The sequence below is a fragment of the Vigna unguiculata genome, chromosome 9 (assembly GCF_004118075.2).
Source record: "Vigna unguiculata cultivar IT97K-499-35 chromosome 9, ASM411807v1, whole genome shotgun sequence".
In the NCBI taxonomy this organism is placed as follows: Eukaryota; Viridiplantae; Streptophyta; class Magnoliopsida; order Fabales; family Fabaceae; genus Vigna; species Vigna unguiculata.
In genome coordinates this window covers 5,771,149-5,783,943 of record NC_040287.1, presented here as the reverse complement: position 1 = coordinate 5,783,943, position 12,795 = coordinate 5,771,149, and the positions used below count along the sequence as shown (strand labels likewise).

The 12,795-nt window shown below is 35.3% G+C and overlaps 1 protein-coding gene across 1 annotated transcript; it reads left to right on the top strand.

The window, feature by feature from the left end:
• The first annotated feature begins 4,829 nt into the window (after window positions 1-4,829).
• Window positions 4,830-12,743, top strand: LOC114164785. Its single transcript, XM_028049547.1, has 10 exons — window positions 4,830-5,305; window positions 6,307-6,374; window positions 6,754-6,824; window positions 6,975-7,253; window positions 8,511-8,674; window positions 8,762-8,817; window positions 9,068-9,120; window positions 9,205-9,325; window positions 11,544-11,641; window positions 12,481-12,743. The coding sequence occupies exons 1-10, from the start codon at window positions 4,995-4,997 to the stop codon at window positions 12,550-12,552; spliced, it is 1,293 nt and encodes a 430-aa protein (XP_027905348.1). The 5' UTR covers window positions 4,830-4,994; the 3' UTR covers window positions 12,553-12,743.
• The last annotated feature ends 52 nt before the right edge of the window (window positions 12,744-12,795 follow it).

Sequence of the window (12,795 nt, the reverse complement as noted above, 5' to 3'; positions counted from 1 at the left end):
ACATTAATAGATAAATATTGCTTCTCGTCATAATGTTGCTCAGAAGGAGATTGATTTTTAATTATGCATGAAGCATATTTAATTCACCCTTATCCATGCTTCAGAGGCAAAAGTACACAATGTTATTTGAGTTCAAAAACTTCTCACAGTCAAAAAGTGATTTGCAATACCAAACTCTATATAAAGTTATCCTTTAATGAAGAAGATGGAGAAATACTTGATTAAGTGTAAAAACACTATCAAAATCTTTATGTAACCTTATAAATTTTATAAAAGAACATTGTTGTGTTGATATAACAAATTAAGAAAGAATGTATATATTTGTATACTTCTTAAGACGCGACACTTTTTAATGAACAAACTCTTCTAATCTTTGTGGTCACATCTTTATACAATTTTTTTTTTTATTTAGTAAGGAGTTATTATTTTTCGAAAAATACTTAGTTTCTTAGACATGATTGGTTGGTAGCCAAACAATAATCTTTATTGGTTAAGAGTGGATGTAGTTCAATTAATACTCAGTGAGTTAATCAAGAGTGACTGATGTTCAAATAATATTTAATACTTAACTAGAAATGATAGTGTTCGAAACAATATTTTAAGTTTTGAGTAAAATGCTAATATTCAAATAATAATTAAATTTTTAGTCAAAAATATTAAATGTGTTTTAAATAATACTTAATCTACAGTAATATGCTGAATAAAATATAATCGGTTAATTGAGGACCGATGATAATCTATACCATCAACTTAAACAATATAAAAAATAAAAGTAATTTTTTTTCTTATCCTTATTCATTACATACTATTACAATATAAAAATAAAATGTAATTTTTTTCCTTATCCTTATTTATTACATACTATTACACCGAAGTATCCTTGTTATTTAGAAAATACTTTTTGTATAGATCTGTCAAACTAATACTACCATCTTTTTACTTAATATTAGACAATATATTACAAAAAGGAATATTGCACACCACTGTCCATACACAACTGCCACTCATCAATTCAAATGATGGGTTATGTAACATCCCTAAGGAATATTATTTCGAAAAGAACATAAATAATTCAATAAAATAAATTAAAACGCGTTAATATTGATAATACTTCATTTATAATCACATGTTCCCAAAATACGGGAAAATTAAAATCGCAAAGTTGCATACATTATAAATGTTCGCAATCCAAAGTTATTACAACCATAAAAGTCCAAAATAGCTAATGTTCAAAACATAAACATAAAAAAAATATCAAAAACTCAAGTCTTCAAAAGCTCATGTAATCCCGCTCTCCAATCTCAAGCGTCTCCTGGCTCACCTGTCAAAACATCCGCTCCCGGATAATAAATTATCCGATCATCGCCACACACAAATAGATAGGGTGAGCTATGCACACATGAATATAAAATAAGTATGACACCCATCCCAAGATATAAATTTTACTGACATGTGTTATCTGCAAATTTCTCATCCCTGATCTCATATTTCTTCATGAGTCATATGCATGAAACTAGGTCTTGGGACTTTACTGTGCCCCCACGAACTATCCCTTTCGTGGTCCAACCCTACGAGCCAATCCTGCTCATAGTCCAACACCACAGACTCCTCGTCTGTGGTAAAACATCCAAGCCTTCCTAGCTTGGACCCTGGCACACACGCAATCACCATACTATGGACTCCTCGCCCAACAGCAGCCGACGAGAATAAAACTATTCCTTGCCCATCGTGCGTCCGACACATGTAATCACCATACTAAGGACTCCTCACCCAATAGTAGCCGACGGGAACTAACCAGTTCCATGCCCACCATGCGTCCCATTACCAAGCACATCCCAGACCCCTATTGGACTTAGTCCATCAAGCCCAAGCATAAAAGTAAGTGAACTTAGTCCTTCAAGTCCATTAATCAACGGACAACCAATTTCACAGCAACCAAAATCGCTTGATGCTGCCTAGACACCGCTAGGCGAAAACTAGCAGTACACCGCCCGACGACCAACACCCTACCGCCAGGCGCCAGAGGCCAAACGTAAGCCACCCAGCTTCGTCACCGCCTGTCGGACACAACCCTACCGCCAGGCGCCTCCTGCAAACAGTGGCCACTGCCACTGATTTAGAACTCTACCGCCTGGCGGCTCGCCCCGCACCGCCAGGCACCATACCAGTAGCGCACTGCTACTGGTTTTTGGCACTGTTTACAAATCTTAAGGCCTCCCGCTTCCAATACCAATTTCACACATTAATCCTAGTAATTAATATGTATACAATCAATTCATGTCCAACACAAAAATTTATCATGTTCCCATACTTCCCCAAAACCTGTCATGATCATGCAACACTCGGTCATAGTGATATCATCAATGGTAGCATTTTTCACACACTTATAACATCATACATTTGAGCTAACATATATAAGTTTATATATTCATCATGTCTTAGCAAGCACTACCAAAAACATACTCATCAATCACACATCTATATATTTATATATATACATTCACCAATCAAGGCCATACCAGCACTTGAGAACACTTAATCATCCATTAGTAATCATACTATTAGAGAATTCAAACAACTAATCATGCGTCACGTATATCTCTAGCTATTGTCCTCCAAATCAAATCTCCACCGTTCACAGTGAAGAAATACATGTTATAGATCTCCTGTCAAAATTTCATCCAAATCGGACGGTTAACGAACCGGGAAATGCAGTTTTACGAAAACTGCGCAAACTAGAAAAAGTGGTGGCGCCTGGCGCCCAGAAGTGGAAGGTGGCGCTTGGCGGGACTGTACTACCGCCAAGCGGTTCCTGTTGCGCGAAAAGTATGAAAAATAGCATTTTTTCGTGAATCATAGCACCCCTCACATCTCTGGTATGGCGCCTGGCGGTAACCAATGTCCGGCCAGGCGGTTCTTGTTGTTCCAGGAACCCTAACCTTCTTCTTTGCACCCGCGAGCTTTAACCAATCCCCAACTACTCTGTTTTCCATTGATTTTTTGATTCAAAGGCTACACTCACAAGTTTAAGATCATGGTTCGTTCCTATGGCTCCCAATATACGAAAACCCCTTACCTTATTCCGCTTAACTTAGTGTCACAAAAATATTCTCAACCCCAAATAATATTAATTCGATTTTCGTCCAATTTGACCGTCACTCACATGTAATTAAATTATGTATGATGCCCAAACACTTAGAACCAATAAGAACTTCCCATTTCCTCAATCAGACTCACTCCAGAACGCGTAAAAATATCAAAATCAAATGAACAGGTTCACGTCGCCTGGCGGGTGTTCATCACCGCCAGGCACTTCATAAAAAAAACCCAGAGAATGGATTACGAGCTTGCATCGCCTTACGGTCCGCAACATGCCGCCAAGTGATTCCTATCAGGAACCCAAAAACAACCCATAAAAGTATGTGGCGCCTGGCGGCTACGAATAGCCCGCCAGGCGGTTTCTAAAAAATTTCCAGAAACGCGAATTTTAATAGAACAGATGGAGGTTCATGCATAATCATCACATACTTATTATACAATTCGTGCGTAAATATAAAAACTAACGTGTAGAACTCCCCTAACCTGGATTCCTTAGCTTATTTTTGGACTTGTTGTGAGTTCCCTCTTGATCACCAACGATGTTCCTTTGACTTTATCTCAATGCAGCTCCTTGCTTCCCTCACTTCTCACCTTACACTCTCCATTTCATATACCTAAGGCTATGCAACAATAACATTCCCTAAACCACTCTTTCTTTCTCTTAATTGGTCCCTAATAATGGTCTTAATGAGAGGTAAATGGTATAAAATGAAAATACCATTAAACTTGAGTTTAATTGCTAATCATTGGCAATTCTATAACGGTTATTTCATCAAGGTTCAAACCTATACCATGCCAAATGTCAAATTAATGCATAACCATTCAACTAATTCATGTTTCATGATAATTTATATAATTCTATAATTATATTATCACTCATCATGATCTCGCACATATTTAAAATAATAATAAATTAAATAGCACATAAATGGCGTATATAGGACTTAACTCAAGTCCTCTCATACAATCAAGTACTCTTAATTATTTGAACTAATACTTTTTCATATCACAACATTCTGCATTAAATGTTTTAAAGACTCCTACTATCCGCATTTATTAAATAATTATTTAATTAATTATTTAAATTTCTCGGGTGTTATAGGTTATATTGTTCATCACTATCTAACAAATAGTTTTCAAAAGAGTTTTTATGGAAATCGTTATCTACATCTTTCAATTTTTGTACTTCTTTCTAACACCTAATAAAAAAAAATATTTTTATCACTTCTTTAGTCGATTAATTTTAAATTGTTTTAAAGAAAAAAATATTAATTTGTAGGTGTTGAACATATATTGAATAAAAAATAAAATGTGTATGCATCATCATCCTTGTATTATATGAGTCACTATTATGTTATTTTCAACACATTTCACCACCCAGTTATGTCATCGTAAAATAACACCTATAAATGATTTTCATAATATATATATATATATATATATATATATATATATATTATTTGATTCCTAAAAAAGTTCAATCATTTTATTTTTGATAATATAAAATTTTAACATGATATATGAACATATCACATATTTTAACATCAAAATTGATATTTTGATAACTAAATTTTAAAGTAGCATATGAAAAGAAGATAATTAGGGTAAATAATTTTTGATATATTTGACTGTATATTATCTAGAGAGAGAGAGAGAGTTGAAATGGTCATGTAATAATTTATGCACATGTGGAGGGTTGAAGTTGCAATAAAAGAATGCTGTCAACATTGACCAATGAAGCAGAAGGTGAGGTGAAGAGAGGGAACCATTCAACTAACTGCTGAAGGTCCCTTCAAGCTCAAGCCAAAGCCATAGCCACAGAGCACCATCAAATCATTTCTCAACTAACTTTGTGTTTCTTGCGGCACTCACGCAACCAACATTAAACCTCTTTCATGCTGGCCTCAGACTCCGGCTCTGTGCTCCGACCCAAACCCCCCATACCCACTCCCTACCCGACCCGCTCACTCTTCCGCCCTTTCTGCTTCGATCCAGGATCCAGACCCGCCGCCCCCAATCTCACCCTTAAAATGGAACTGCTCCGCCGAATGGGCCGCGGTTGCTTCAAGCCTGACGCCGCCGATGCTGGAGCCCGTGACTTATTCGAAGACACTCGCAGACGTGACTTATTCGATGCCACCGTGGCAGCCTCGCCCAACTCCGCCCCTCATCACCTTGTTATTATGGTTAACGGAATCATTGGGAGGTAACGAACTTTTATCTCTTCCTCTGAAATTTCATAATTTCATTTCCACTATAACATGCTTGCTTACAATTTAGCATGGGAATGTTTTTTTTTTTGAATTATGAAAAAACGTGAGTGAGTGAGTGAGGGACCCAAGTTACTAATTAGGTTCTGTTATAGTCAGTCAGTTCTAAGAGCATAACAGCAGTGGTGGACATTAACCAAGTTTTAAATTTAAGACCTATGTCTTGTTAAGGAAGTGCCAAAAGTCTAAAATTTGGTTCTTGTATAAGAATATTAACTTTAGGAATAAAAGATTTAATTGTGTAATTAAATTAATTTTTTAGTTGGTAAAAAAATTGAAATATAAATAAAATAGTATGAAAGTATAAGTTTTGTGAGGTCTAACAGTTGGGACATGATTTTAAGGAGTGTTCAAATGATATAACATGCTTGTATTTTTTTTTTTTGTTTGGCAAATAGTTTCTAGTATTTCCATTGGAATGAACTCAAAGTCAAACTTGAGGATGACTGAATCTATTTAGCCGGGCTTAGGAAAATATTTCTGAAACTTGTAACAAACCTTTCCAACTTCTTATAGTCAAAGTTTGAAATACATACACCTTATACTTAATTGAATATTTTCATCTGTGTTGCCCTGTGTTTAATTTTTCTACTTTCAGACTTGCTATGTTATGTGTCCCATATTTTTATATGCTAACAAGGCTATAGAGATGAATGGAAAGTAAGTGTAATTAGTCTATAGAGTATGATAGAAGTATAGTTAAAGCTGAAAGGTCAATGCGCTGTTTTCTTTTTCTTTTCCAAAATAGGAATCCATAATAATTGTTGTATTTTTTAGTCTCAAACTTCACTCTTAGATCAGTAATTGATTGATCCAGCAGATTTCTATCTCTCTACTTATTGTGAGTTAATTGGATTCTGTGCCTATTAGATATAATTCAATTCAGTTTCATTGTTTGTTTTCTGTGCATGGACGTTCTTTATCCTTGATATTTCAGTGCCGCTGATTGGAGATATGCAGCAGAGCAGTTCGTGAAGAAGCTTCCAGATAAAGTAATTGTACACCGTAAGCATTCAGTCTCCTGTCAAAATTTAACCCTTCTTTTTTCAGAGAACATCTGAAGATTTAACTTGGAAATTGAAATGCTACTGGATTGCAAATCTTCTAGTTAGGTTTTTGATCAATTTGAAAATCACTGGTTGTTGGACGACAAATGAATGGTTTCCCTTTGATCTAGGTCTAAAACATCTTTCCAAAAAAAGATGCTTGGTTGAGGAAATTTGTCAACTTCTTTTTCTTATTTTCTTAAACTTTAAAACATCATGCTTATTCTTTTGATTCTATCCCCGACGTTGCCAAGCTCCCCAATCGTTTACTTTTATTATGTTTTGCATTGTTTATAAAGAAAAACATTAATCGCATTTACTTAATAATTTGTGGACAGGCAGTGAATGCAATTCTTCAAAATTGACATTTGATGGTGTTGATACAATGGGTGAGAGGCTAGCTGAAGAGGTACTTTGGTAATAATAAAATGATGATTTTTGCTGTCTTTACACAATTTAATCTCACATTTTCATACTTCACTCAATTTTCATCTGCAGTGATGGCTTTGCAATGAATCAGTCATTTATAAACTTTTGGTCTTAATTCATATTTTTGCAGGTATTATCTGTTGTTAGACGTTGGCCAGAGGTGCAGAAAATATCTTTTGTGGCACATTCTCTAGGAGGCTTGGTGGCAAGATATGCTATTGGGAGACTTTATGATTATTCTTCAACATTGACACTTGTTGGTAACAGCAAAGACTGTTTCAGTGAAGAGAAGTCAGAATATTCAAAGCAATGCCTTGAACAGAGTTATGAAGCCAAAATTGCTGGTTTAGAGCCCATGAATTTTATAACATTTGCAACACCACATCTTGGTTCAAGAGGAAACAAACAGGTAGCTTAAGTTTGTTCTGAAACTGTAGCTGTAATGTTCGATGTATCTTGCTTTACGTAGGTACTTAAAATCTTTTGGCATTTCAAAATAGAAATTGTCAAAGTTAAAGGCAGTTCAACTTTCTTACAAAATAGGTGTACGTAGATGGTATTTGAGTACAATTAGTGAAATCACTGCACTAAGTTTCTTCTTATTTCGTGAAAGCCACATAATTTAAACTCCTAAAGTGACTTGGTCCATGTGATTTCAGTGCTTCAAACTGGAGATTAGTATTAATTATCCTAGGTATGCAATTTGCATTTATTGTCAGTTTATAACTGATGTGTGGCAAGAAAAATATTTTTCCACTGAATTTTTATTGGTTGTAATTGGATATATTTTCCATTAGAAATTGATGAGCACTCAAGCATTCATGGACCCTCCCTTAAAAGCCAGCTGTCAAGAAGGGAGAACCATGCAAACCACTTAAATATTCAATTGAACATCCTTTACTACTCTATATGGGATTTAATACCTTGAAGTACCCAAGTTTCTATCATAGCATCGCTACTAAGAGCCAACATCCTGGCGGCTTCACTCTGCAACACTGTACTCAACCTTTGAGTCAACACCTTTGTAGGTAACTCTTTATTAAACACCAGCAACCATTTATGATACCAATTGATGAGCTCCCAAGCACTTAGAGAGCACTCCTTCAAGTGTTCTACTAATGAAGGAGAGCCAAGCCATTTAACTATTTTACTGAGCAACCTCTTATTTTTTTGATGAGGGACCACCCGATAATATCCATTTCCTTATTAACTATCTTCAAATATCTATGTGGAAGGGTGTTGAATATGGATATTTGGACACATACTAAAGGCCAATTACTTGCTTTTGGCAATTGATGTAGAATCTTGTGCAAACCAGTGTGTTTTTTTATTTTGTTTATTGCCTTTTCCATATAGGAGTGTTCAAAATGTAAAAATATTGAACTAGCAATGTAAGAGAAAAAAAGGTTTTCATATTTTTCCATAACGCACTTGCCTTAGATTACTGGTGCTATAAATTGTCCTGAATATTTGTGTGTGAACAATCATAAAACATTGAGTTGCATTGGATCTTTTTAATTTTCTGTGGACTATAGCTTTTGTAAAACACAAATTTTGTTGTTATTGGTTTTGTTAGTTATATTATATCATTGATTCAATGTTGGACATGAAGTGCTTACTGGGCTTGCAATATGGTCTCTTACTGCTTTATCGTTTATTCTTGTAGCTTCCTTTTCTTTGCGGTCTTTCTTTCCTTGAGAGAAGAGCATCCGAAACTGCACATTTAGTTGCTGGGAGATCTGGGAAACATCTCTTCCTAATGGACAATGATGATGGAAAACGACCTCTGCTCCTGCGAATGGTTAATGACTCTGGCGATCTAAAGTTTATGTTAGTATTAAAGTATTGATTAAACTTATCAAAATGCTAATATTTGTTTCTATGTTATTTACAATCTAATTGTTTGTGATGGTGTAGGTCAGCTTTACGTGCCTTTAAGCGTCGAGTGGCATATGCAAATGCAAACTATGACCGTATCCTCTTTAAAATTTAGGTTTTGACTAACAATTCATCTTTGACAATAGATGATTATGCCTAATGGATCTATAGTCAGCCCTTATGAAGAAGTTAGCAGTCTGCATGCTGTTATAAAGAACTTGTAGACAGCGACTCTCCATTAATTAGTAATTTACCTGAAACTGTATATTGGCACAATGTTGCAGATAATTGTCTAGGATAAAGAAATGGTTTTCTTGTTCAGTTATTTCTTGACTTGTCTTTAAGATATGGTAGGATGGCGTACCTCATCAATTCGCCGTCAACATGAACTTCCAAAGGTATAGAAAAACCATTTGATAATAGTTTACTTTAATACTTTAACTGGTGTCAGAGACTAATTCTTGTTCCTTGTGTTGTGCTAGTCTAATCTTCTTGTCATTGATGAGAGATACCCACACATTGTTTATGTTGAAGGAGAGACTGCTGATGACATTGGCAATAAAATATCTTCTAATATTGGAAGCCAAATAATTGACTTAGAAGGTTATTCCTCCATCTTAAAAAGGCTTTATCAATTTCATAATATAGCGTTGATGTTGATTTATGTTGTCTTTCTATATTGCTCCTAATATCATATAGTTAGGAAGATAATGATATTTTTCCTTAAAGTTGATGTTTAGGATGGTATGTGTTGTTCTGATTTATATATAGTAATAGTGTTGATAAAAAACTTTGGAAGAACCACACCACAAAAGCTAGCATTTGTGGTTGGAACTTGGAAAGTGTTACTCGTGACAAATCCCACACTTAAATCCCATACTTCCACATGGGACCCAAGTCTTATACATTTCAATTGAATCCTAACATTCACCCATATGCTCTATTGCCCTAGTGCTCACCCAGGATGGGTGTGCAATTAGCCCTTTCATTAGTCCCGGACAAATACTGCCATGCTAGTGTCACTATCAGAGCTGCTCATTAGCAGTTGAGAAACATTGGGAAAAAGGCTCTAATATCAGTTGATAATAAATAACCTTGGAAAACTACATGATAAAGTTAGCCAATGAAGTTGAGAGCCAAAACACTCAAACCCCACACTAGAATGCCATGACTGAAGTCATGTATCTTGAAATTAATGTTTTCATTCTACATTTGTCTCGGTTGTTACACTCGTTTTAGTTGCACCAATTATGCCATAGTAATAAATGTTGTTGGGCCGTCAACCCACATGAATACGAGGCCCAACCGTGGTCATATTTTCGGCCTAACCGGCACTACCCTTATTGATACTGAAGCTCCCATAACATCCTTCAATTGCCACCCATCTCTACCTTTCCACCATACCCGCTAAATCCTTCTCCGTGATGGTTGGTAAATGGTGCCCGCATTATGTGCTCTGTGTTCTGTCCCAAAGTGCACCCCCAACCTACAACAAAGCTCGCTATCCCTTGTTTCCACTACCTATTGAAGGTGTTGGCAGTGTGTTGGGATTGGAGTGTTGCTCGAAGGGTTGTCCTTATTTCTTATTCTTTAGCTTATCATTGGCGGTGCTTTGTTGTAACTCCCAAGTTCTGAAAGTAGAAAATGTTCTTTCTTAGAGTTTCTTGTCTTGTGAGCTAGGTTACAAGTGGTGATTCTCCATACTTGTTTATCTCATGGGGTTGAGTTCGGTCACAAGGTTCTTCGTATTACAAAGTAATGATGAACGAATAGGCAAGTATATAATCATCTAACTAGAGTTCTTGCATTATTAGTGCACTTTGTTGGAATGCTAACATCTCACCCATATATACAGTACAGAGAACTTGGGGACAAAGAGTTAGTTAGAATAGAAACAAAAGATTAACTAACAAACTAAACAATGATTGTGGCGCTAGGCAATGTACTGGTTTGTCAAACCTTCTACATATAGACACTCCTCCTCCAGATGGTCTACACTGCCCACATAACAGATGCTACAAGGGTGGTCAATCGGATCATGCATGATCGAAGAGACCGCACTTACAAGTTATGAATACTTCTAAAATTTAAGAAAAGTCTATGAAGGGGTTGTTGTTCTAGAAGTATGGAAATTAAATACGGAGATGTATACTGATACAAAATATGTAGGGCTTAAGTGATAGGAGGTCCACCTCCAAATTTGCATGTTCATGAGTGAAAACTTTGTGACTTGAAGAACTAAAACAATATTATTGCAAAGTCCAATACTAAGGCTGAGTTTCGAGCTATGGATCAAGGAATGTGTGAATTGTTATAGACGAAAATTATTTTGAGTGATATTTAAAGTGAGGCTTGAAGAACCTATAACCCTTTATTGTGATGATAAATTAGTTATTAGTATTACTTGCAATATACTTAAGCATGATATGGCTAAACACACTAACACTATATTTGTTCACAAAGGATCTTTCCACATAATGGTTTCACGATACATGCAAGCTAGGAGTGATAGATATTAACTCATTTATCAGTTTGAAGGGGAGTGATGAGTTATGAAAAGATATTATTGACTTACAAGGAGATGTTATCAATCATTGTAATTATGACAATTAAGATACGGTAATCATTTTTCCAGGGCGGTTAGAACTCCATATGTACCCTTTGCTAATTTACTATCAATTCAAATTGAATGAGATCTTTCCTCTTCAAATATCTAAGTATTATTTTTTCAAGTCTTAGATTCAGTGCCTGTTATATTTAATCCTTAGGCTACTGTGTAATTCCTATTGTTCTGACTTTGTTTTATACTTTCCTTATATAGAGGAGATGATAAGGGGGCTCACTCAAGTATCTTGGGAGCGTGTGGATGTTAGCTTTCAAAAAAGTAAACAGCGCTACATTGCTCACAGTACAATTCAGGTAACACTGATGGTTACTCGTTACATCCAAATATACATGCTTACTTAAACTTATTGAAATTATCATGTCTTGAGCATATTTCAATTTTATTTTTGTTTTAAATAATAAACAAAACACATAAAATAGAATATGAAAAACTTGATTGCATAAAACTAAAGCAGAAAACTAGCAACACATCCTCTACTATGAATTGAAACTTATTGAGACTTAAATCATGTAGGTCTAATCCCTATTTAATGAGTCTCGTATGTGATTTATGCGTTATTAATTTCAGCAAGTAGTTAAAAGTGTCTTCTCAATTTCAAATATAAATCATGAGGGCATATGAACTGGGAAAGCAAATGATTTGATCTCTGGACCAAAACTGAATCTTAAATAATAATGGTTTGGTTAAGCCCATGGAATTCTTGTTTGGTAAAGCCTATGAAATATGGAAATAGCACTCTGGTTTTTATGATATCACTGCTTTCCTTGCGAGGGGAGTTTCTCAGTTTCTGGACTCTTGCCTGTGCCACCTGTTCACATGCCAGAGGCATGGGGAACAATTGTTGGTTACGAAAATGTTAACCATTGCATTAATAATCTGATCATAACAAGACTCCAGTTTTATGAGTCTGCACGGTTGTGTATATCATTGATATTTTTCTTCTTGAAACATGTAAATCACTTTTGGCTTTACATATTAGTTTTTCTGTAACAGATTTTAAAATCTTCTGTCACAGCAATTCGTTTTGAGAACAGTCCTTTGGACCTAGAAGTCATTATGTATGACGATTCCTGGAGCTTGATGTTCCTTGTTTCTTTTTCTAACTTTTCTAGTGTTTTTGCCTTGGTCCCAGGTGAAAACATATTGGTTGAATTCTGATGGTGCTGATGTGGTTTACCATATGATAGATAACTTCCTTCTTTAGCCTTTTTGGTGAGTAAATCAATGTTGTGAGCAATAGTTGTAATCTAATCATATATCCCCTATATTATGTCTTGCAACGTAATGGATGAAAATTTTCTGTACATCGTATTGTGGTGTTGGAAGTCGATAGCTTCGTTTGAGAGCACCATTATGTACATGAGGACTCTTCTTATTAAGTAATTTTTGTTTATATATTGAAGTTATTGATAATGTTTTATCAACACGATACTATATTCTGTTCTCT